We start from the raw sequence: 25,260 nt of genomic DNA on the forward strand, positions 1-25,260 counted from the left end.
GTGTTGTGTCACCCTGACCCGAGTGACATGGCCGCTTTCTGGTGTCCCGTTTCATCTGGAGGGACGAAAGCATGACCGACTTAGGTGCCTAACTTGTTTGGGTGTTTGGGCAATTGGGTTGGCCATGGTCCAAAAAATCTTGTGCTGTCGGTCACCCCTCTTGAGGGATATGACCAAGGTAGATAGATAGATAGACTTACCTGACTCCAGCACATATTTAAGCAATAAACAAACTAAAAGCTAAATCTCAATATATCATGCAAACAATTTCACTGGCACATTTCTAAGAGTCACTGCTCCATTGAATCAGTCACTTCTCAAAGTGAAGCAAGGCACACCAGAGTCAATTGAACACGCGAGACCAAAAGATTTGTATTCGCTGAAAAGCAGATAATAAGGGACTGAAAAGCCATAAACATGCGTGGGTTGATTCACTTTAGCAAAATTAATGATATCCAAATGTTCTCCATGTTATATGCTCTCAGGAGGTAGAGCGATCGTCTTAGGATTAAGGGATCCCAGTTCGAATCCCGGTTTGTCCGTGTTACATGCCGAAGTGTCCTTGGGTAAGACACTGAACCCACAATACCCCCAATAAGCAGGTTAGCGCCTTACATGGCTGCACAGATCACGGCCGCTATTGGGAAATGTGAAGCACAATGTAAAGCGCTTTGGGAAGTCATTGACTTGAAAAGCGCTATAGAAATGCAGATCATTTCATTTCATAAACAAGCTACAGCCCAACCATTCGTTGTTCTCCATTGTGCATTGTTTTGATTTCAACTGTTCTTTCGGATGGGTCACACTCTGGCACTTGTATCAAGATGATGTCATCATCATTTTCCTAGTCATTAGGCTGCCAAGCACTTTGGTCGACAGACTTGCCCGAATATGCAGCCAGATATAGCCGTTGTTTGAAATGGTACTTTGTCTCCATCTTGCGGTGAAATGTTTTTACGATTTAATTTAAAAAAAAAAAAAATTAAGGGGAAAACCATAGTTTCTGTGATGGCACCGTATCACCATAGTGGGTTAAAGAAAACTGTACTCATTACGGCAAAACCGTAGTACTTGGCAGGTATGTATAATATAATACCCACACAAGTTCGATTATTCTAGAATAGAATAGAATATGCCTTTATTGTCATTGTTACAACATGGGATATGATGTGACAACGAAATTGGACGACTCCAGTTCCACATTTACAGTGATGAGTGGTGGGTGAAGGACAGAGTTGGTGGATACAACCGGAATGTTTGATGTTTGATCTTACATTACATTACACATAGTCCAGTGTTTTTCCCGAATTGCTCAGTCCACATATTGAATGGATTTGGGAGTACAGTCCATAAACATGCCCGATTAAAGTCGCCGTCGACGATAAAGCTCCATTGGGGTGTGCAAGCTGCTGTTTATTGATAGCAGCGGGCAGGAGATTTAGTGCTATGCTAACGTTAGCATCCGGTGGGAAGGTTCTAAGACAAAAGGCCAGTAATGCGTGAGGTCCTGTCTGGGTGACGACATGTCAATAGAGAATAATGACTGCCGCTTAAAATTGGCCTATAGTTACAAGGTAAATATTGCAAAGTTTATCATGCCCCAAGAAAACCGGACTGGAAAGCTATAGTATCATTTAGAAGGAGGTAGTATTTTCGACGTGATAATAAATGGTTGGTCCTTTTACCTTCTTTCTTCAGCCATTTGACAAGGTTTCCCTCCTCCATGGTAGGCGAAAGAGCAGGCATTTGCACATTGAGTGGGGCGACACCTAGCGGACGAAAAGGTAACACCACACATGACTCACACAGCACCTCAATTGGTATATCGTAAATTCCGGAATATAGAGCGCACCAGACTATAAGCCGCACCCATCACTTTATGAGCGAGTTGATGTTTTTGTACTTAAACAAGCTGCACCCATGTACAAGCCACGGGCGCCCGTAGATAAATATGCGAAACAGTCACAAGTTTAACCCGGGCCACACTGTTAGTTCCAAAACTGTAACTTCATAGTATAGAAATTAAGAACCACAGTGGACATCAAAATTAGCAAATGATACCCGTAATTAAGGTATGATGCAGACTTGTAAAGTTGGGGTCCTGTTGAAAGTAATCCAAGGAAACAAAATGTATATTTCCAAAGTTAAGGGTGGGAAAAATATATATCCACTATTGTCCACTGCGACAACAGACAGATTATATTATTATTATTATTATTATCTACCGGTAACTCAGCTTTACCACATTTCCCATCAGGCCGCGTTTTCTCCGCCCCTTATTTTTGATTCGTCTGTAGAACACATAGCAGAATAAATCTCTAAAATAAATACATGACAAAAATATACAGTTGCAAATACATATTATACATGGTTACACATATTTACGAAGAAAGAAATTCACGGTAAATCGTCTCGAACTTCCTTCTTGCAACTATCGCCATCAAGGGTATCTTCCTCAGTATTGGAACATACCTTGACTTTACAGAAAATATATGCTAAAACTTAGAGATTGCAGTCTTTCTTGGCGCACATATTCAACTGGTCTTAATCTTACCTTTTAAATTCCTGCGCCGCTGGTGGCCGTTAGAAAAATTCCATAAATTAGCCGCTTCACTGAATAAGCCGCAGGGCTGAACATTTGGAAAAAAAGTAGCGGCTTATAGTCCGGAATTTACGGTAATTAAGTAGTAAAAAAATATGGTGTAAGATTATTTTGTAAGGGATAATACAACATTTTGTAAGGGCATGGAGCCCTGGAGCGTGACAGGTATGGAATTCTGAGTGGATGCATGACAGCTCTGGTCATCAATAAATATAATTATTTGAAACAAAACATGTAATTAATAATAAATGCTAACTTTTAATAAGCAGTATACTCGGTTTGCTATCAAGTAGTCAGAGGTAGATATATTCCCATTGTGTGAAGTGCACCAGTTGTTTTGTGTTCGTGTGCTGACCTCTGCTGGACATGCTGGTACAATGCAAGTTCAACATTATAAAGCAAGCCTGAACTTCATTATTGTATGTTCGTGGTAGCAGAAACCATTGAATACCGGCTTAATTAAGACTTTTAGGCCGAAGGGAGAGTAACGAAATACTTCAAGTTATACACAGAGTATAAAAGTATGATATGAATGCATACCTGTCGCGCTCCAGGGCTCCATGCCCTTACAAACTGTCGTATTTTCCCTTGCAAAATACAAAATAATCTTGCACCATATTTTTTTCAAACGTGTTTATTGATGTAGTTTAACATGTTATATTGTACCTGTGTTTCGTTATATCATATCTATTGTGAATTAACATTTTGTTGTGAGATCCTGATTTGCTCGACATGAATGAGCTTTATCATAAAAAAAGTTCAAAAATGAAGTCGCTTGGACGTTCACTGTAGAAGGAAAAAATACATGCAAATAGAATTAAGTAGAATAACTCATTTTCTGCATTAAATTATTGCTGGCAATATACTGATTAACCACAAACCTGTCTTTTTTCATTTTCTCCTTTTATACTTCCTTTTTTTCTTACCTTTTTTATACAACAATAAAGATTCGTAATATAACGCATCAAAGCAAGTGAGCCGTTTGAGAGCCGGCTCTCTTTAATGAGTTGAGCCGAAAAAGCCGGTTCTCTAAAAAGAGACGGACATCCTTTCACTACAAAACTACCACGGAATGATGCATGATGGGAAAACCCCAGGCGGCAGACGCGTGCACACGGTAGCATCAAACTGCTCACTTTGTTTGCAACGAGAAAAAAAACAATACCGAGATAGAGGCTACCGCGGCGAACTCGTTTGACTTGATTGATTTGCCGTTTCGGTGTATACCGGATGGTACCCATAATTGACAAATTTGCGTTTTTCCGTACAGATTTCCTTGTACGTCGTACACGTCTTAAAATGTACCATAAACGTACTTTGTACGGCAAAAACGTACAGCTTGACAGGTATGCGAATGCTAGAGTAACTCCTAGCATATGTTGTGTTCTGATGAATCTAATGTCTTCATTGGTGAGTGGGTTTATATATGTTTTGCATGTTTTAAACACATTCAACTATTGCTTCAAATTATGAAATATGTATACGGGGGGGGGGTATACTGTATACCTGTATACATTTTTTAAAGAATTTTTGAAGGGGCGCCGCTACTTCGCGGATTTTCAGTTTTCGCGGGTGGTCTCGGTCCCCATTAACCGCGATAACCGAGGGAATACTGTATTTGTGATCTTTATTTGGTATATAAAATAAACTTCTTTCACATGCATTTTTTAATTCCACATAGTCTGTCTTGATGTGAGTAAATAGGTGCTGCATTTTGTTTGTCGCATAGATTATGGCTTATTAAGGGGAATTATAATTGTGTGGAGTTTGCATGTTCTCCCCGTGCTTGCGTGGGTTTCCTTCGGACACTCCGGTTTCTTCCCACATTCCAAAAGCATGCATGTCACAGTGTTCATTTGACCTGTGAAAAGTGATGGGTCCCGGAGACTCGCATGTTCAAAAATCTATGGGTCCCAACAGAGATCTATGGCTCCCCAAAATTTTGTGTTATCGAGGTTGAAATTGTAAATCGGTGACAAATATATACCGTATTTTCCGCACTATAAGGCGCACCTAAAAGTCTTATTTTTTTTCTAAAGCTGACCATGCGCCTTATAATACAGTGCGCCTTATATATGGCTCAATATTAAATCGCAAGGTCTCGCAACTTACGCGACAGCCGCCGACTCGATTTTCCCCCGAACGTGGAGTAGTCCGCGGTGTATGCTGGGATTTATATACCGGCGTTTCATTGGCTAACCAATGTGTCAATCATCATTTGAATCGATCGCTAATGGCTAAAGTTATTCGGAGCCTCGGATTGGCTGGAGGGCCGAAACAAACCCTGCAATTGGCCGAAAAAGATGTGTCAATCATCCCTTAAATCGATCGCTATTGGCTGAAGTTATTCGGAGCCTCGGATTGGCTAGGAGGCCAAAACAAACCCTGCAATTGGCCGAAAAAGATGTGTCAATCATCCGTTAAATCGATCGCTATTAGCTAAAGTTATTCGGAGCCTCGGATACGTTAGAGGGCCAAAACAAACCCTGCAATTGGCCGAAAAAGATGTGTCAATCATCCGTTAAATCGATCGCTATTGGCTGAAGTTATTCGGAGCCTCGGATAGGCTAGAGGGCCGAAACAAACCCTGCAATTGGCCGAAAAAGATGACTGAATAGCAAGCTTGCTAAACTACGCCATAAAGAAATATGTTTCATTAGTCTGTATTTGTAAACATTTTACTCTCCTGGATTTACTTCACTCACGGTTGTAAGAAGACCATGATTGCGTATCGTTATTGAAGGTGATGGCTGCAAAACAACTTTGTTGAGGTACCCTGGCTTTATATTTTCCCAGTATCTTGTTTTAGAACGATCTTGATGTTGCTGTGATGAGTTGAGTGAATTCAACTCAATTCCAAGTGTTTATTGTCATATGCACAGTAAAGTTGCGAGCGAAAAAGATAATAGAAACTAAGGAATGGTTAGCATTTCTTGAATCCCAAGACTTTAACCTTCCGAATGATATTTGAAATTATGCATTTGAGTGACATCGTACGGACACCGCATCTGCACGTGTCTACGACACGTATTTGCTTCTTTGCAAGCTTTGGGAATGTTAAGGGGGTAAGAAGTTTGACTGAACTATCTGACTGTTTTGTCCACGTTCCCATTGTAGCGCCTTATGTATGGCAAATATAGGACCAAAAGCTATTTTTTCGGGGTGCGCCCTATAGTGCGGAAAATACGGTAATATAAATCTATGTATTCATTCAGTTTTAATCATCACAGTTTTTTGGTAATACAAATCAGTTATTACTTCAAGATTTTTCAGTTCACAACAATATTGCACATTATTCAAAATAATATGGCTGAAATTATTATTTTAATCTATATTTTCATTCAGTTTTAATCATCACAGTTAATTGGTATTACAAAGCAAGTTATCACTTCAGATTTTCCAGTTCATATATTCTTCGTGGTTCGCTGTCCCACCACAGTTGTAATGCCTTCTCAAGGTCCAATCCATTATCATCCTCCGCGTCACCAGGAATATAATTTAGTCCATTTTGGCAGAAAAGTCCTTTTCTTGCTAGTATTCTTTTGTTTATTTTCTTTCGTCGAATCGTTCGCTTCAACACACGTGTTTTCCTTGCCTCCCCGATCTTCCGAAGAATTTCTCCACCGTTTTTCCGCGCCGGAATTATTGCCGTTGTTATCACTTTCTGCATTATGTTTTGACTTATGACTGACACTGAAGAAATGATCAATTTCGTGTTGATTTTCACCTTCCCTCGACGACAACCACCACAACAATGACGTCATCTCGAAACAACGAGATCTCGTTTGCCGAGATCGGCGTGCGGACGAAAACTGGAACCGCGAGACCAAAACAACAATGGCGGATCTGCCTGCTGAAAAGTTTGGAGTGCGGTAAATCTTTGTTTAAAAAAAAGTCTTCGGGTAAAAGGGACAATTATGTGTCAAAAAAGTTGCGTCCCGGGGACGCACGTTGACTTGACACTATGCATCCCCAGCGAAAATGATGTGTCTAGGACGCCGGCAAACGAGAACACTGATGTCAGGTCAATTGGACAGTCCAAACTATCCCTAGGTGTGAAAGAGCGAGCGAATTGTCTGTCCCTGAGTGCCCTGCAACTGGCTGGTAACGAGTTCAGGGTGTCCCCTGCCTACTGCCTGAAGATAGCTGGGATGGGCTCCAGCAACCCCGCGACCCTACTGATGATAAGCGGTGCAGATAATGGATGATTATGTACACATCCTTGTAAATGAAACGCATACACTGTGATTGCACGTAGCATTGATTTCCTTCTATGAATTATGGTGCAACGCAATGCTGTCGCAGTCACAATTCAGCCATTTTTGTAGAAATCGAAATGCAAAGCCTTTAAACAAACGAACGAACGTAACTGTCATTTTACTCTCGAAAGCGAAGCTAAAATGTCAACGGTCATTCAACGAGATGCTCCTTCCTCCCAAAAACAAAACATAACATCACTTACCAAAGACCCATGAGGACTGGAAAAAGTGTCTGGCGTGCTCTTGTAATGACTGGGTGCTCCATAAACATTTATTAATGTTAGATAATTTTAGGCCGAATAAGATTCCTTGACGACCCAGACGCAAGGAGGCCGCCATGTTGATGCCCTCGTAGGGGTGAGACGTGCCAGTGCCTGATGGAAATGTTTATTGTCGAAGAGTGTAATATTTTTTTTTCATCATCATTTTTTTTTTTGAATTTTGAATCGGTGATGTTTATTTATTATACGTTTTGGTTTATTTTGATGCTACTTTTACAGTTTTTACTTGGATTACATTAAAAAAAAACACAGACAGGCGGAGTGCACCACGGATAAAGTCAGGACCCTGGCCATAGAAACGTTTGCCTTCGTATTTCCTCTTTTTTGTGCGTCTGCAAGTTTGCCATATTAGATGTGGAAAACCTCAGAATTAAGCACTCGGGAAAAGGCAGAGGGACTCTTTTTATGTAAAATCGGCTGCAATAGATGTGTAGACAAAAAACCTACACGTTATCATACCTAAAACATATCTCATCTCATCTCATTAGCTGCACCGCTTATCCTCAGTAGGGTCGCGGGGGTGCTGGAGCCCATCCCAGCAATCATCGGGCAGTGGGCAGGGGACACCCTGAACCGGTTGCCAGCCAATCGCAGGGCACACAGGGACAGACAACTCATTCGCTCATTCACATCTAGGGACAATTTTGGACCGGCCAATTCACCTGAAATGCATGTCTTTGGAATGTGGGAGGAAACCGGCGTGCCTGGAGGAAACCCACGCAAGCACGGAGAGAACATACAAACTCCGCACAGGAAGTCTGGAGCTGGATTTGAATCCACGACAGGTTCCCATGACATGAACTGTGCCGCACAAGCGCTAACCACTGCGCCGCCGTGCTGCCCCTTATATATATATATATATATATATATATATATATATATATATATATATATATATATATATATATATATATATATATATATATATATATATATATATATATATATAACATTATGACATGTTAAACTACATAAATAAACACGTTTGAAAAAAAGAATATGGTGTAAGATTATTTTGTATTTTGTAAGGGAAAATACGACAGTTTGTAAGGGCATGGAGCCCCTGGAGGTTGACAGGTATGGATTTGAGTCCAGTGCATGTGGTATGAAGAACAATCCAATTGCTTCCATTTCTATGATCATAAAACCTGCCTCTCTATGTCATGTCCTGCACGGTTGTCATGGCGCCCTGCTGGCCCCGCCCTTTGACACCGGCTGACCTGCATTTTCCTGATTACTCCTATGGGTACTTAAACTTGCTTTTTGGAACTGCCCTTTGCCAGATCATTGTTTACCATTGTTGAAGACCTGTTCATGCCTGTTTGATCTGAGTAATGCCTAGTTTGTAATTTTGCCTGCCTTTGCGCCCGCTTTGTTTTGTTTTTGGTCCGTTTGTGTGTTAGATAACTTTTCTTTCTCAATTAAAGTGACAGATCGTCTACGCAAATTAGTTTCAACTTCCTGATTCCTGACCCACTTTGTGACACTCTATCCAACTTTAAACAACAATAAAAGTGCTTTGAGTACATTTATCCTTTATGAATTCCTAAAACCGGTTTGAGTTCATGTTTGTGCCTAGCACGTGAATTACTGGATACTAAGGTTGATTCGTATTGCCCAATAAACACGTCACAATTCTGGATTTATTTCCTCAACTCAAAATCTGGCTTTGCCAGTTTAGTGCTTATCTAAAGTCAAAGATTTTTGTTTTATCATGAGCAGAGCTCGAATAACAATGCCATTCTATTAACGTTTTGTGTGCTGTACTTGAAATACAGGTTCGGTGGTCTTCCCCTTAGGCAGTGCTCTCGTTTGCCCGCGTCCCTGCGTCCTAGACGCATCATTTTTGCTGGGGACGCGTAGTCTCAAATCAACCTGCGTCCCCGGGAAACAGGTTTTTTGACACCAAATTGTCATTATTACCCGATTACTTTTTTTTTTTTTTTTAACAAAGATTTACCGCACCCCAAACCTTTCGTCAGGCAGATCCGCCATTGTTGTTTTGGTCTCGCGCCGATCTCTGCAAACGAGATCTCGTTGCTTCGAGATGACGTCTTTGTTTTGGTGGTCGTCGAGTGAAAGAGAAGTATACCTCCGTAAAAACAGTTAGTATTGGGTGCAAATCAACAAAAAATTGGTAATTCCTTCAGTGTCGGTAAGAAGTTGAAACATAATACAGATAGTGGTAACAACGGCAATAATTCCGGCACGAAAAAACGGCGGAGAAATTCTTCAGAAGACCGCGAAGGCAAAGCTAAACAAAACAATACTCCTAGCAAGAAAATTACTTTCCTGCCAATGGACTCAATTATATTCCTGGTTACGCTATGAGGAGGATAATAATGGAGGCTACATGTTCTGTGATGCGTGTACCCAGCGTGACAAAAAAACTGGATTGCATCAATCATTTCGCAATACGAACTTTCAGAAAAGCACATTTGATCGGCACAACGACAATGAAAATCACAAATTAGCTATGGAAATTCCGTTGCTGCAATTGAATTTGAGAAGGCATTACAACTGTGGCGGGACAGAAAACCACGAAGAATATGTGAACTGAAAAATCGGAAGCGATTAAAACTGCATGAATATATAGACTAATATTTCAGCAATATTATTTTGTAAAATGTACAATATTGTTGTGAACTGAAAAATCTGAAGTGATAACTGCTTTGTATTACCAATTAACTGTGATGATTCAAACTGAATGAAAATATAGATTTATATTATATATATATGGCCTTGCAAAATTGGATGAAAAAGCTCATACCCGATACTGTATTATTCTATTTAACAGTATTTTAATTGTTCAGGAGGAAATTTAAAATACCTATTTTGCTGTTAGTTTTTAAAATCAGTTCATAACTATTATGGTCACTTGGTGAGAAAATACTCAACCGTTAAATACTATATACTGTAAAGATCAGATATTTCATTTTAGAAATAGAGTGAAAGTGTGTCACTCTGGTCTAGCAGGAGTTAAACACTCCTGAAATGATATTGCAGTTTCGTAATGATAACAGGAAGTTAAAGTAAAACAAAGTCGGTCACTTACAAAGGTTGTAGGGCCTACAAACGTCATTTGTTTTTACAATTCTTTCACAAGATTTCCATTTTTTTATTCCTGGTATCTTTTGTGGCATAATACTAACATTTTTGGGGTCTTATTGAGTCGGTTGCACGATACACAACTGTATTTAATCACATTTTTGAGTGGAAGTACAATGTTGGCAACAAGATTGACTTGGTATCATTGGAAATTATTTGAATGCAACACAAAACTTTTCTTCTTTTTCCCTGTTTTTTTTCTATTTTTTTTAATTCCTTAAAAAAAATCTCATTGTGTCTATTTTTTCCTAGTTGTTACTTTTTTTCTTTTTGTTCTCTATTTACTTTTTTCCTTTGTTTCTTTCTTTTTTTTCTGGCTTTTTTCTGAATTGATCCTTCTTTTTTCTCTTCCTTTTTGTTTCGTTTTTTTCTCAGCTTTTCACTACTTTTCATTTTGGCATTTTTTTTCTTTTTTGTTCTATTTCCCTCATTCCTTTAAGTCATTTGGTGCATAATTTTACATAATATTTGGTCATATAGGGATGAAAGAAGCAAAAACAACCTGAAGAGCCGTTTAGGACCCAAAAGAGCCTGTTCCTTTTAGTGAGCCGAGCCAAAGGAGCCGGTTCTCGAAAAACTCTACTGACTTTACTCAACTTCGTTCTACTTCGACCTTGACTTCAAAATACATTTAGAACACAACGTCAGGGGAACCCTTGTATTTTTACCTTCATGCACTGTAACTTGGACTTAATTCGCTTCTTAATTAGCAATTTTGAGCCCTGATTTTTGTGAGCTGGCTAGATTTTCTCGTGTGCGGAAAAGCTCTGGGCATTGCGCAATTGCGCACACACGCAGCTTAGAGGGAACATTGATGATAAATGACAATATTTATATCAAACAAAAACACATTCTGATCCAGGCACCGCCTGAAATGTAATATGTCAATTGAAACACAAAGTTAAAAAACAGCGTTTTTATATTTAGCTACAGTTTGCCTTGGGCATTTTTTCACCTTTTTTTCTACAGTAACAATCATCCCTTGCACAAAAGGCTTCCTTTACAATAATAATTATCTGATATCAACATTCTTCATTTGTGATCTGGTATCATGCAACACAATGAGCTCTGTTTTCACAGAAAATGGCACGTTTACATGTTTGTGCCAAGGGAATTTCAGCTTCGTCTACCTGAAATTGATAACAAAGATAAAAGGAGGTCTAACTCCTGACACAGGTTCAGAATTTAATACAGGGGCTAGCCAATTGATTATGCTATTTATGCTCTGTTGTTTCATAATCAGGGTTGGGTAGGCTTACTTTAACTTGATTACTTTCAATGACTTTTGGATTACTCCAATACCAAATATGCTCATAAAAAACAAAATAAACTAAATATGAATAAAATGATGACATCACAACACGTGGTAAGCTTTCTCTCCTGGCTTTAATCTCTTTGATCTCCGGCAAAACGAGCATCAAATGCGACAGAAATAAAATGAAAATAAATCCAAACAGCTTGCCAATATCATTTTTGCCGTTCCATGTATTCCGTTACTCCCCAAGCCTGCACAAAATTGAGTCATTTTATTCATATGTCATGGTCGCCGTGGCGACCGGTCTGCCCCGCCCCCTGGGCACCAGCTGAAGCAGATCAGCTAATTGCGTGGCTGCTATTTAAGGTTGGGCTGTGGGTATTGCGGGTGTTGGCTCATTATACCTTTTCTGTTCTGTTATGCCTTGTCCTGTTTAGTTTAAGTCGGAGGAAACCTATACCTGACCATTCTGAATGTAAGAATGTTTTTGTTCTGTTTTGTCCTGGAGTTTTTGGACAACTTTTATTTTGGTAAATAAAAGCTTTGATCGTACGCAATTGAGTTCTCCCTTCCTGCCTCCGTTCTGGTCCGGTCTCACCCCTTCCACTTCATGACACATATTTAGTTTCATTTGTCTTTTATTAGCATATTTGGTATTGGAGTCATCCAAAAATAATTGAAAGTAATCAAGTTAAAGTAACCCTACCCAACCCTGGCCATAATTGACAAAAACATATTTACCGTAAAAAATACTGGGAGAATAAATTCCTTGAATTAATTATCTTTTTAACATCTTATTTAAAAACTGAAATATGGTCAGTATTCCGCTCTGCAGGGTTAGAGGTATTTCTGATACCTAATAGTTCAACCGTATTTATTTTGTCGATATTTTACAAGTAATGATTCACTTACAATAAAAAAAAACAACAACTGTAAAAACGTCACCGATAACTACAATTACGTACACTGTGCTATAAGTAAGATTCTTGACAAAAATAGAGCCCAATGTTTTCATATTCAAAACGTTATCTCATGTTTTCAGCAAAAACTCACTTAAAAAAAAATATATCTACAAAATGAATCCCATTCATTCAAAATGTAAGTCATTTTTCCAACTCTTTCCATCCTCTGGCGTTCCGTCCAAATTTGTACACGAGTCTGCGTCCGTCTACTCGTTCTAGGATTTCCCTTTTGTAGTAATATCTGTCGAAAAACATGGAAAAGCAGTAAACCAGAAGGTAAAATCAAGATTATACTACCGTATTTTACGCAGTATAAGGCGCACCGGGTTATATGGCGCACCCCCAAAAAATAGTTTTTGGTCCTATATTTTCCATGCATAAGGCGCACCGGATTATAAGGCGCTACAATGGGAACGTCGACAAAACAGTCAGATAGTTCAGTCAAACTTCGTTCCAAATATCATTTCTTAGTTTCCATTTTATTTTTTGCTGGCAACTGTGTGGACAGCAAAGTAAGAATTTTATTGTGCAGGCAAACGGGGTTCTTTACTGTGCATATGACAATAAACACTTTGAATTGAATTGAGTTTAAAAATAGACTCATCACAGAAAGATCAAGATCGTTCTAAAACAAGATACCGGGAAAATATAAAGCCGCATAGTTCACCTAATTTCTCTTGCAGCCATCACGTTCATTAATGATACGTAACCATGTTCTTCTTACAACCGTGAGTGTAGTACATCCAGGAGAGTCAAATATTTACAAATACAGAATAGTAAAAAATGTTTTCTCTATGCCGTAGTGCAACCCGACGTGTGATTCACATTCATCTTTTTCGGCCAATCGCAGGCTTTGTTTCACCCCTTTAGCCTATGCGAGCCTGTAAATGATAAAAATGATCCGCCCCCTTTACCTCCGAATAACTTTAGCCAATAGCGATTGATTCAAATGATGATTGACACATTGCTTAGGAAATGAAACGCCGGTATATAAATCCCAGCATACACCGCGGACGACTTCGCCTTCGGGGGAAAATCGAGTCGGCGGCTGCTTGCTGCTTTTATTGTAACGGTGGTGTTGTTGCAAGACTTAATATTGATCCATATATAAGGCGCACTGTATTATAAGGCGCATGGTCAGCTTTTGAAAAAAATAAAGGCTATTAGGTGCGCCTTATAGTGATTTTCAAAATCAATGTAAGATTAAAAAACAAGTGCTTTACTTATTCAACGGAGAAAAACAAAGCAAAAAACACCTCCCTTACATATAAATAATCGTTCTTACGTGTGGTGATTTAATAATAATAATAATAATAATAATAATTTCCTTTGTATTGTCATTCTTTGTAACAATGACACAGAACGAAATAAAGGTAAAGCAAAAATATGCTGTTAAATCAATTTAAAAAAAATACCTGAATTCTATTGATCAAAGACCCCCTATGGTTTTACCACCGAACTCGTTCTGAAAATAGCTCATCAGTGCTGTGTCATTGTCATTTTCGAGTATGTTTTTATTTTATTTGTCAATAACTGAGTCTATTTGACTGTATTTCCAATGAGTATAACAATACAAAACCTGGTATAACTAAGTAACAAAATAGTAAAAAAATGCTAAATTGTTACTTGCAGGGTTGGGTAAAGTTACTTTAACTGGATTACTTTCAATTACTTTTGGATTACTCCAATATCAAATATGCTAATAAAAGACAAAAGAAACTAAATATGAATAAAATGACGCAATTAGGTGCAGGCTTGGGGAATAACGGAACACATGGAACAGCAAAAATGATGTTTGGATTTATTTTTATTTTGTTTCTGTCGCATTTCATGTTCGTTTTGCCGGAGATCAAAGAGATCAAAGCCAGGAGAGAAAGCTTACCACGTGTTGTGAGTCATCATTTTGTTCATATTTAGTTTTGTTTGTCTTTTATTATCATATTTGGTATTGGAGTCATCCAAAAGTGCCCTGCGATTGGCTGGCAACCAGTTCAGGGTGTCCCCTGCCCACTGCCAGAGATGGTTGGGATGGGCTCCAGCCCCCCCGCGACCCTAATAAGGATAAGCGGTACAGCTGATGAGATGAGATGAGATGAGATGAAATGAGTAATCCAAAAGTAATTGAAAGTAATCAAGTTAAAGTAACCCTACCCAACCCTGGATATAATGGATAGATGGATGGATGGATGAACAGAGGGAACAACATAAAATGATTAAGGTCAGATGAGATAATCAGTTTTCAATCACTTCAGTTGTGACAAAAACATACAAAAAAACTATTTGCTATTCAATATGTTAGCTTTTTTGTTTTATTTACCTCATTGCCCGACTGAGCTTCTCATAGGTCATGCTGCTGTTGTTTTTCTTCTTTCCCCACAACTGTGCCACTTTTTCTGACTTCAGAAAACGAAATACGCCTTCCTTCCGATCCTCCCACTTGATCAGCCCTGGATTGCATTCAGGATGTAGTAAAATGTCTCGAATGAATTCCCACAAATGGGTCCCCCTGGGATCTGTTTTGGAAAAAATTGAAATTCAGGTAAACAAGTGAACTTGAAAGCAGGAATTGTTTCGGCGGAGATCGGGGAGAATGAATAACCTATAAGATGGATAGATAGATAGATAGATAGATAGATAAATAAATAAATAGATAGATAGATAGATAGATAGATAGATAGATAGATAGATAGATAGATAGATAGATAGATAGATAGATAGATAGATAGATAGATAGATAGATAGATAGATAGATAGATAGATAGATAGATAGATAGATAGAAAGATAGATAGAAAAATGTCTAGTTGTCTAGATGTCTAGATGTCTAGATGGATAGATAGATAGATAGATAGATAGATAGATAGATAGATAGATAGATAGATAGATAGATAGATAGATAGATAGATAGATAGAAAGATAGATAGAAAAATGTCTAGTTGTCTAGATGTCTAGATGTCTAGATAGATGTCTAGATAGATGTCTAGATAGAAAGATGTCTAGATGTCTAGATGTCTAACTAGATGTCTAGATAGAGAGATAGATGTCTAGATAGATGTATAGATAGAAAGATGTCTAGATGTCAAGATTTCTAGAGAGATGTCTAGATAGAGAGATAGATGTCTAGATAGATGTCTAGATAGGGAGATAGATGTCTAGATAAATGTCTAGATAGAGAGATAGATAGATAGAAAGATGTCTAGATTTCTAGATGCCTAGAAGATGTCTAGATAGAGAGATAGATGTCTAGTTAGATGTCTAGATAGAAAGATGTCTAGATGTCTAGAGAGATGTCTAGATAGAGAGATAGGTAGATAGAAAGATGTCTAGATGTCTAGATGTCTAGATAGATGTCTAGATAAAGAGATAGATGTCTAGATAGATGTGTAGATAGACGTCTAGATAGAAAGATGTCTAGATGTCTAGATGTCTAGAGAGATGTCTAGATAGAGAGATAGATGTCTAGATAAATGTCTAGATAGAGAGATAGATGTCTAGATAGATGTCTAGATAGAGATATAGATAGATAGAAAGATGTCTAGATGTCTAGATAGATGTCTAGATAGAGAGATAGATGTCTAGATAGTGGTCTAGATAGATGTCTAGATAGATGTCTAGATAGAAAGATGTCTAGATGTCTAGATGTCTAGAGAGATGTCTAGATAGAGAGATAGATAGATAGATAGAGAGATAGATGTGTAGATAGATGTCTGGATAGAGAGATAGATGTCTAGATAGATGTCTAAAAAGAGAGATAGATGACTAGATAGATAGATAGATAGATGTCTAGATAGATGTCTAGATAGATGTCTAGATAGATAGATAGATGTCTAGATAGATGTCTAGATAGATGTCTAGATAGATAGATAGATAGATAGATAGATAGATAGATAGATAGATAGATAGATAGATAGACAGATAGACAGACAGACAGACAGACAGACAGACAGACAGACAGACAGACAGACAGATAGATAGATAGATAGATAGATAGATAGATAGATAGATAGATAGATAGATAGATAGATAGATAGATAGATAGATAGATAGATAGATAGATAGATAGATAGATAGATAGATAGATAGATAGATAGATAGATGTCTAGATAGATAGATAGATAGATAGATAGATGGATAGATGGATAGGAGATTATCGGAAAAGCTCTGGGTAGTGCGCAAATGCGCACACACGCAGCTTAGAGGGAACACTGGTCCCGATGCTTTTTAATTCATGAAAGATGGTAGTTTGAAATTTGTCTTACTGTTTCTTTTAACCTGATGATGAAGACTGTTGGACATTTTGTTTTCTGGGAAAGAGAGAGAAGTTTGTGAAGTCACATTTGCAACCACTAAACAAAACAATTTATTCTCAATGTGTCAAACGATGTTATTAAACTTGCTTACCAGTGCTTTTTGGCGTAGGTGAGCCAGATGGTACATAAGGTTGACTCAATGAGTCATAGCCATCTACAGTATGTCAAAATGAAAAAAATAACATTAAGAGTATGTTTCATCTTTTATATAAATACCATCAACTTGCACAAGGAGTGTATGTATAATCCACTACACAGCATTATCTCCAGACAGAAGAGCAGTTTCAGCGACAGACTGCTGTCACTGTCTTGTACTACGGACCGACTGAAGAGATATTTTCTTCCTCATGCCATGAGGCTCTTTAACTCTACCCGGCATAGTAAAAGCCCACATTATACCACACCCCTTACATTGCATATTACCGAATTTTATTGCAATATGTATTTTGTGTAGCACTATTTAGTTATTCTATATAACACGCAACAGTGGGCATTTGCACGTCACATTGGGTATTTGTATATTGTATTCTTTTTGCTTTATTATTGTATTGTTTTCAGCTCAGGGATGCTGCTGGAAATGTGAATTTTCCTGCGGGGATGAATAAAGTATCTATCTATCTATCTATCTATCTATCTATCTATCTATCTATCTATCTATCTATCTATCTATCTATCTATCTATCTATCTATCTATCTATCTGTCTGTCTGTCTGTCTGTCTGTCTGTCTGTCTGTCTGTCTGTCTGTCTGTCTGTCTGTCTGTCTGTCTGTCTGTCTGTCTGTCTATCTATCTATCTATCTATCTATCTATCTATCTATCTATCTATCTATCTATCTATCTATCTATCTATCTATCTATCTATCTGTCTATCTGTCTGTCTGTCTGTCTGTCTATCTATCTATCTATCTATCTATCTATCTATCTATCTATCTATCTATCTATCTACCTTGGTCATATTCCTCAAGAGGAGTGACCGACAGCAAGACAAACACATACAATAACAAAGAAAATAAAAGGCAAAAAAATCGCAAAAAAAAAAAACACACACAAAATGTTTTGGACCATGACCAACCCGCATGCCCAAACACCCAAACAAGTTAGGCACCTCGGCACCTAAGTTGGTCATACTTTCGTCCCTCCAGATGAAATGGGACACCAGAAAGCGGCCATGTCACTGGGGTCAGGGTGACACAACACACTCTTTTGTTCAACAGCTTTCACTGGTTTACCCCTGCCGCATCATACGGGTGCCCAGCCCATCCTTAAGAACATGTCATGTTGATGTCTTTGAATGCCCTTTCGGACAGTGATTTGACTTGAAATGCCACGCACCGGCCCACTTGAGCTGTGTGATGCTGTGGTAGAGAATGGGCCCCAGGCTTCCTGCAGCATAGGCAAAGTCTTGGTAGGTCAGCTTACAGAGCTGGTTGCCATCCATATCAAAGTTTTGGAAAGGTATGTTGGAGGCATCTATCTGGTTGATGTCCATGACCTGCTGCAGCCACTCCCACACTTGATATTTGCTCCAGAATTGCGGCTGGGAATCATTTGGCCACAGGCAACTGCTGCTATACTCCGACATCACCATTGGAACTGGGTACAATAATTAACTTTATAATGTTATCGTTACTAATATCATCATGTCATGGTATGAGTAATATGCCTCACCATCAGGATGGTAGTAGTTGGTCGAACCCCAGTAGTTAGTTGTTAGTTGACCGTCCAATGAAGTGTCTGAGATGATGCTCATGTTTCTGAAACACACATTCAGCAAAGTCAGAGTGCAACAGGAAAAAAGAATATTGAACTTAATTTAGTCAAGTGAGTTAACACCGTGTAGCGATGAGAAATCTGACTCTTTTTTAATAGCAATTTTTTTAGAAAAGGCTTTTTTCAAGCCACTCTTTGATAAGGGACACATACTGTATATGCAGAGGACAACTAATAGTTGCAAAATTAAGAGTTTTCTAATTGGCAGATTACGGTAATTAACTGTGCAAGATGTGTTCCAAGATGGCGGCGCACGCGAGTGCAGCGGCTTCAGGGGCTCCAGTGTGTCTTTTGTTTTTCAGTGTTCTTTTATCCCTCATATTTTCCCTTTGACTCCTTTTACAACTACAATAACATCCACAACATACCGAGGGATATACAAAGACCACCAGATGTCACTGGGTGACCTGCCTGCCGACAACGATGGAGCAAAAGTAAAAGGCTGCCGGTCGGGCCTAGGCTAAGAAGGCGACCACACGGACCAGCGCTTCCGAGCATGTTCCTGACCAACGCCAGATCCATCGTCCACAAAATGAGTGAATTTGAGCTGCGGATCGCCACCAACAGCCTCGTCCGAAATTGCAGTATATTTTTCATCACGGAGTCTTGGCTTCCACGACGCTGCAGTCCAACTAGCAGGACGCACGCTTCACCGGCACAAATGAGACGGAGACTCCGGTAAAAACAGGGGTGGGGGACTATGCGCTACAATAATAGCCGAATCATTGACACACACTGCTCACTCGATATAGAGTTTCTAGCAGTATCGTGTAGACCCTTCTATCCACCGAGAGAGCTAACTTTGGTCATTGTGGTTGCTGTTTACGTTCCACCGGATGCTAACGTTAGCATAGCGCTAAATCTCCTGCCCGCTGCTATGAATAAACAGCAGCTCGCACACCCCGACGGAGCTTTTATCGTCGCCGACGACTTTGATCAAGCATGTTTATGGACTGTACTTCCTAATTTCATTCAATACGTGGACTGAGCAACCAGGGGAAAAACACTGGACCGTGTATACAGTAAGATCAAACATCTAGTTGGATCCGGCCATCTCTGTCTGTCCCTCACCCCCCTCATACACCCCCCTCCGGAGGAAAACAAAGCCTGCAACAAGGACAGTGCAAACATCTTCTTTGTTACTTTATCTCTTTGTTTTCTTTATCCTCACTGTAAAATGTGGAACTGGAGTGCAACGTCCAATTTTGTTGTCACAATATATCCCATGTTATAACAATGACAATAAAGGTATATTCTATTCTATTCTACTCTATTCCCTGGAAAGTCTAGCCAATATTCTTAAAGACATGATTCAGTTTGAAATTGCCTACCACAGCACTAAGTTAAAGTTGCTTTATATAGATATTTTTATTCTCTCTTTTAAAACTTAACCAAGTAGTTGGCAAACTCACGGTAAATAACTGTTATCCCTCATATAATTCAGTGGAACCATCCGATGAGGAATGTAATGACTGATTTTTTTTCTCTTGGCATTTGTCTTCGAGAAATGGCTCACATCTTCTTAAATGATGTCAACTTCACCTTAGACATTATGAACAAACACAACTGGAATATCTGGTTGTCCCACACTTACCAAAGATAATTAAAAAAAAACAAAAAACAGCATCAAGCAAAATTTTAGCGTCACCAATGTTCCCTCTATTTTTACACGGGGTCTGAGCGTTCACACAAAGTCGGTGAGCAACGCTTGAAACAACAGTGAGCAACGGCAATCCCAAGTGTGGCAACTCAGTCATTATCAAACATGTCCAAAACTTGACATCACGTTACATTTTGCTGAGTTTCCGGCAATGCAAAAGTATTTTTCACTTTTGAATGAATTGACTCATGTACGATTGCAAAGGTTGCAGGGCCTACAAACTTCATTTGTTTTTACAACAATTCTTTCACGAGATTTCCATTTTTTTTCTTTCTTAGTATCCTTTGTGGCATAATACTAACATTTTTGGGGGCTTATTGAGTCGGTTGCACGATACACAACTGTATTTAATCACATTTTTGAGTGGAAGTACAATGTTGGCAACAAGATTGACTTGGTATCATTGAAAATTATTTGAATGCAACACAACAACAACAACAACACTTTTAAATTCCTTAAAAAAATCTCACTCTGTTTATTTTTTTCTAGATGTTACTTTTTTCTTTTTGTTCTCTATTTACTTTTTTCCTTTGTTTCTTTCATTTCTTTTTTTTCTGGCTTTTTTCTGAATTTTTCTTTCTTTTTTCTCTTCCTTTTGTTTCTCTTTTTCTCAGCTTTTTGCTCCTTTTTCATTTTGGTATTTTTTTCTTTTTTGTTCTATTTCCCCCCCTTCTTTTAAGTCTTTTTGTGCACAATTTTACATAGTATTATAGAATAGAATAGAATATACCTTTATTGTCAATGTTACAAAATGGGTTAACATAATTGTGACAACAAAATTGGGCATGACACTCCAGTTTCACACATTCACAGTCAGTGAGGTAAAGAAACCAAGAAGATAAGGAAAAGAGAAAATAAGGTATTGAAACAAGGAGGATAAGGTTGTAGTTATCATTTACACAATATTTATACAAAGAAGTGACGGCATGTAGGATGTTACATACAGTTGGTATCGTAAGGGTTTGTGCAATATGCATTTGGTGCAAAAATAGTCATCATAGTGCAAAAAAAATAGTCGACATTGTTATTTGGTCGTGTAGTGATTAAAAAGGCAAAAACAACCTGACCAGCCGTTTAGGACCCGAAACAGCCGGTTCTCTTTGGTGAGCCGAGCCGAAGAAGCCGGTTCTCGAAAAACTCTACTGACTTTACTCAACTCCGTTCTACTTCGGCTTGACTTCAAAATACCGCATTTAGAACACAACGTCAGGGGAACCAGTGTATTTTTACCTTCATGCACTGTAACTTTGACTCAATTGGCTTCTTAATTAGAAATTTCGAGCCCTGATTTTTGTGAGCTGGCTAGATTTTCTCGTGCGCGGTAAAGCTCTGGGTAGCAGCTTAAAGGGAACATAGAAACCCACCTATTAAATTATGTTTGAAATTGAGAGCTTTTTTTCTTAATCAGTAATCAAAATGAAATGAAATGATCTGCATTTCTATAGCGCTTTTCAAGTCAAGACTTCTCAAAGCGCTTTACAATGTGCTTCACATTTCCCAATAGCGGCCGTGCAGCCATGTAAGGCGCTCACCTGCTTATTGGGGGTATTAGGGGTTCAGTGTCTTACCCAAGGACACTTCCACATGTAACACGGAAGAACCAGGATTCGAACTGCGATCTCTTGATCCCAAGACGAGCGCTCTACCTCCTGAGCCACTGCCTCCCCAAAGATGTAGTTCATACATACATAGACAGGGAAACAGCATTACGAGTACTTTCAGCGTCAGATCGACTACGGTTCACATTTTGTATCAACAATAATGTCAAAAACTAGAATATCATTTTGTGTGTTTGTGTGTGTTTGTATGTACGCGCACAAAAAAATTAAAGGAAATAAAACAATCTCAACTTGAATACAGTGGAACCTCGGTTTGCGAACGCCTCTCAGTTCGAACAAATCGTAAAATTTCCACCAAAAATTTGGAGAAATTCTTGCTTCGCGGCAGTAGCTCAGGAGGTAGAGCGCTCGTCTTGGGATCAAGGGATCCCAGTTCGAATCCCGGCTCGTCCGTGTTACATGTCGAAGTGTCCTTGGGTAAGACACTGAACCCCTAATACCCCCAATAAGCAGGTTAGCGCCTCACATGGCTGCAAGGCCGCTATTGGGAAATGTGAAGCACACTGTAAAGCGCTTTGGGAAGTCTTGACTTGAAAAACGCTATATAAATGCAGATCATTTCATTTCATTTCATTCGCTGTTCGGTCAAAAAATCGGAGTTCGAACGCCGGTAATGCGTGAGTGCGTACGCTAGGGTGCGATGCTGAGCGGCGTACGGGTGTTTTAGCCCCTTGTTATGCCTCAGAAGAAAGTCAGTGCAAGCAGCAAAGTTGCTACAGGTGAAAAAAGAAAAGCAGTGCGTACAATTATTGCATTTAAAAAAGAAATAATAGCAAAATATGAAGGAGGTGTGCGAGTATCTGATCTTGCTAGGGAATACCCCACCGTCCACCTGCGCCTTCTGCTGACCACCACAAAGGTAAGAAATCCTATGCAAAATTCTTTTCTTTATCCCTTTTTTTTATTTTTACACGTTCATGTTAGCGTCATCTTTAGTACAGAAGATAACGATAACGCGAATGTACGATTAGCCTGGGTTAGCTTTAAGTTTACGTTAAACATTCAGGGTGTTGGAACAGAGCCCAACATTGAGGGTGTTGGAACGGAGCCCCCTTTCCAATGAACCGCTCACCACTTGTTGTGGGAGACCCGGGTGCTAAATGACTCGTAAACGACCTGATTTTTTTTTATTTTTACACGTTCATGTTAGCGTAGTCTTTCGTACGGAAGATTACGATAAATCGGACGTACGATTAGCCTGAGTTAGCTTTACGTTAAACATTCAGGGTAAACATTCAGGGTGTTGGAACGGATTAAAACGATTTACATTATTTTTAATGAGAAAAACGATTTCGGTGATGGAACAAATCCGTTTTCGAACAGGGTTCTGGAACGGATTACTGTACTCCAAATATGCGATCATATTTTTGCATCCTACCAGTGCAGTTGTTTGGTCCAACCAAGTTTGCAAAGAGTGTCAGTCCCACGTTTCTTCAATGCAGATCATTCACCTTTGCGCAGAATACTAACACTCCAAGGGTTGACGGTAAACACTGATTTTTAACTACAAACTGTCAGAGTTCTTCACAACAAAGAATACTTAATAGCTCTTACTTCCTGGTTTGGCTCCAATTGGCTGTTAATGCTTGCACCACACAGGTATTTGCATTGGCACACAGCCAACATACTTTTATATTCTCTGTTGTCTCCTCCATCTCCAACTTTCGTTTTTACACTCGAAAGAGATATATAATTTATAAAAAAGTGACTTATCGAATTGGCACAACAGGGTTTAAATGGCTATGTTCGTACAGCGTTTTCATGACCATTTTGAAGCACTTTTTAAAGACTTATAAACAATTAAATTTTACGGTAAAATTGACTTCCATGCCGTAGGTCTGACTGACAAGTTAATCTTCTCCAGAGCAATAAATGAGGTCACCATTTTCAGTGAGGCGTCAGGTCTAAAAATAACCACTCTTGTATGCAGGGTTGGGTAGGGTTACTTTAAACCACAGGTGTCAAACAGGCGGCCCGCAGGCCAGATCAGGCCCGCTAAGGGATTGAATCCGGTCCGCGAGACAACACTCTGAGAAGCGCAAGAGAAAAACAAGCTGCAGGTTGAAATATGTCAACTTGATGTTGCCAAAGCCAGGTGCCTCGAACAAAGACACTCTACTTGTATTTCTCTCTCTCTGTTTTTCACCTTTTCTCCCACTCCGTCTCTTTCACTCTCTGTGTCTCTCTTTTTCTCTTCCTTTGTTGGTCTTTGTCTCTTACTCTTTCTGTGTCTTTTAACCTCTAACTTCCTTTTTTCCTTTTCTCTTTCTCTCTTCATACCCTTCGCGCTTTCTTTTCTCTTTTTTCTCCTTCTGTCTTTCTTTTTCTCTTTAGATTTCTTCCTTCCTCTCCCTTTCTTTTCCCCCTCTTTCACGACTTTTTATCTTTTGTTTCTCCCTCTCGCTCTCTTTTTCTTTCTTTGTCCCACCCTCTCTCCTTTTCCCTTCCTCTTTCATCTCTCTTTTTCTTTCTCTTTAATCGACTAGTCCGGCCCCTGACAGAATGTTTGTTCTATCGTGTGGCCCCCGAGTTCAAATGAGTTTGACACCCCTGCTTTAACTGGATTACTTTCAATGACTTTTGGATGACTCCAATACCAAATATGCTAATAAAAGACAAAATAAACTAAATATGAATAAAATGATGACTCACAACACGTGGTAAGCTTTCTGTCCTGGCTTTGATCTCTTTGATCTCCGGCAAAACTAACATACAATGCGACAGAAACAAAATGAAAATAAATCCAAACATCATTTTTACCATTCCATGTATTCGGTTACTCCCCAAGCCTGCACAAAATTGAGTAATCTTATTCATATTTAGTTTATTTTGTCTTTTATTAGCATATTTGCTATTGGAGTAATCCAAAAGTAATTGAAAGTAATCCAGTTAAAGTAACCCTACCCAACCCTGTAAATAAATAAATGAATAAATGAATAGGGACAGCACCACAGCGCAGTGGTTAGCGCCTGTGCAGCACAGTTCTGAGGTCAGGGTTACTTTAACTTGATTACTTTCAATTACTTTTGGATTACTCCAATACCAAATATGCTAATAAAAGACAAAATAAACTAAATAGGAATAAAATGATGACTCACAACACGAGGTAAGCTTTCTCTCCTGGCTTTGATCTCTTTGATCTCCGGCAAAACTAACATAAAATGCGACCAATGTTCCCTCTAACTTTCCTTACGGGTCTGAGCGTTCACACAAAGTCGGTGAGCAACGCTTGAAACAACAGTGAGCAACGGCAATCCCAAGTGTGGCAACTAAATCATTATCAAACATGTCCAAAACTTGACATCACGTTACATTTTACATTTTTTTTTTCATTTTTGATTGAATTGACTAATGTATTATTGCAAAGGTTTTACGGCTTACAAACGTCATTTGTTTTTACAACAATTCTTTCACAAGATTTTCATTTTTTTTTCCC

General features: G+C 38.9%; 2 protein-coding genes across 2 annotated transcripts in view; both read right to left on the bottom strand.

The window, feature by feature from the left end:
* pdhx (pyruvate dehydrogenase complex component X) overlaps nt 1-7,212 on the bottom strand; it is a 45,131-nt gene extending 37,919 nt beyond the window's left edge. The window contains exons 1-2 of the mRNA XM_088339541.1: nt 7,065-7,212; nt 1,686-1,769 (exon numbers count right to left, since the gene is read on the bottom strand). Coding sequence (XP_088195667.1) covers nt 1,686-1,769; nt 7,065-7,200 — 220 coding nt within the window. The 5' untranslated portion in view covers nt 7,201-7,212. The remainder of the gene's footprint in view (nt 1-1,685; nt 1,770-7,064) is intronic.
* Nucleotides 7,213-11,065: 3,853 nt separating this feature from the next.
* On the bottom strand, nt 11,066-23,376 carry ehf (ets homologous factor). Its single transcript, XM_088339159.1, has 7 exons — nt 23,203-23,376; nt 18,444-18,529; nt 18,108-18,368; nt 16,867-16,929; nt 16,725-16,769; nt 14,785-14,980; nt 11,066-12,708 (listed from the first exon to the last, which is right to left on the bottom strand). Exons 2-7 carry the CDS (start codon nt 18,523-18,525, stop codon nt 12,609-12,611), a joined length of 747 nt encoding a protein of 248 aa, XP_088195285.1. The 5' UTR covers nt 18,526-18,529; nt 23,203-23,376; the 3' UTR covers nt 11,066-12,608.
* Between the last annotated feature and the right edge of the window lie 1,884 nt (nt 23,377-25,260).

The sequence above is a fragment of the Urocampus carinirostris genome, chromosome 7 (genome assembly GCF_059441175.1).
Source record: "Urocampus carinirostris isolate Australia breed hairy pipefish chromosome 7, RoL_Ucar_1.0, whole genome shotgun sequence".
Taxonomy (NCBI): Eukaryota; Metazoa; Chordata; class Actinopteri; order Syngnathiformes; family Syngnathidae; genus Urocampus; species Urocampus carinirostris.

Excerpts from the sequence above, each read along its gene's own strand:
- ehf (XM_088339159.1), bottom strand. The coding sequence starts at position 18,525 with ATGAGCATCATCTCAGACACTTCATTGGACGGTCAACTAACAACTAAC. Across the intron at positions 18,369-18,443 it reads CAACTACTACCATCCTGATG|TTCCAATGGTGATGTCGGAG; the intron begins GTGAGGCATATT and ends TATTGTACCCAG. Across the intron at positions 14,981-16,724 it reads TCATCAGGTTAAAAGAAACA|ATCCCAGGGGGACCCATTTG; the intron begins GTAAGACAAATT and ends TTTCCAAAACAG.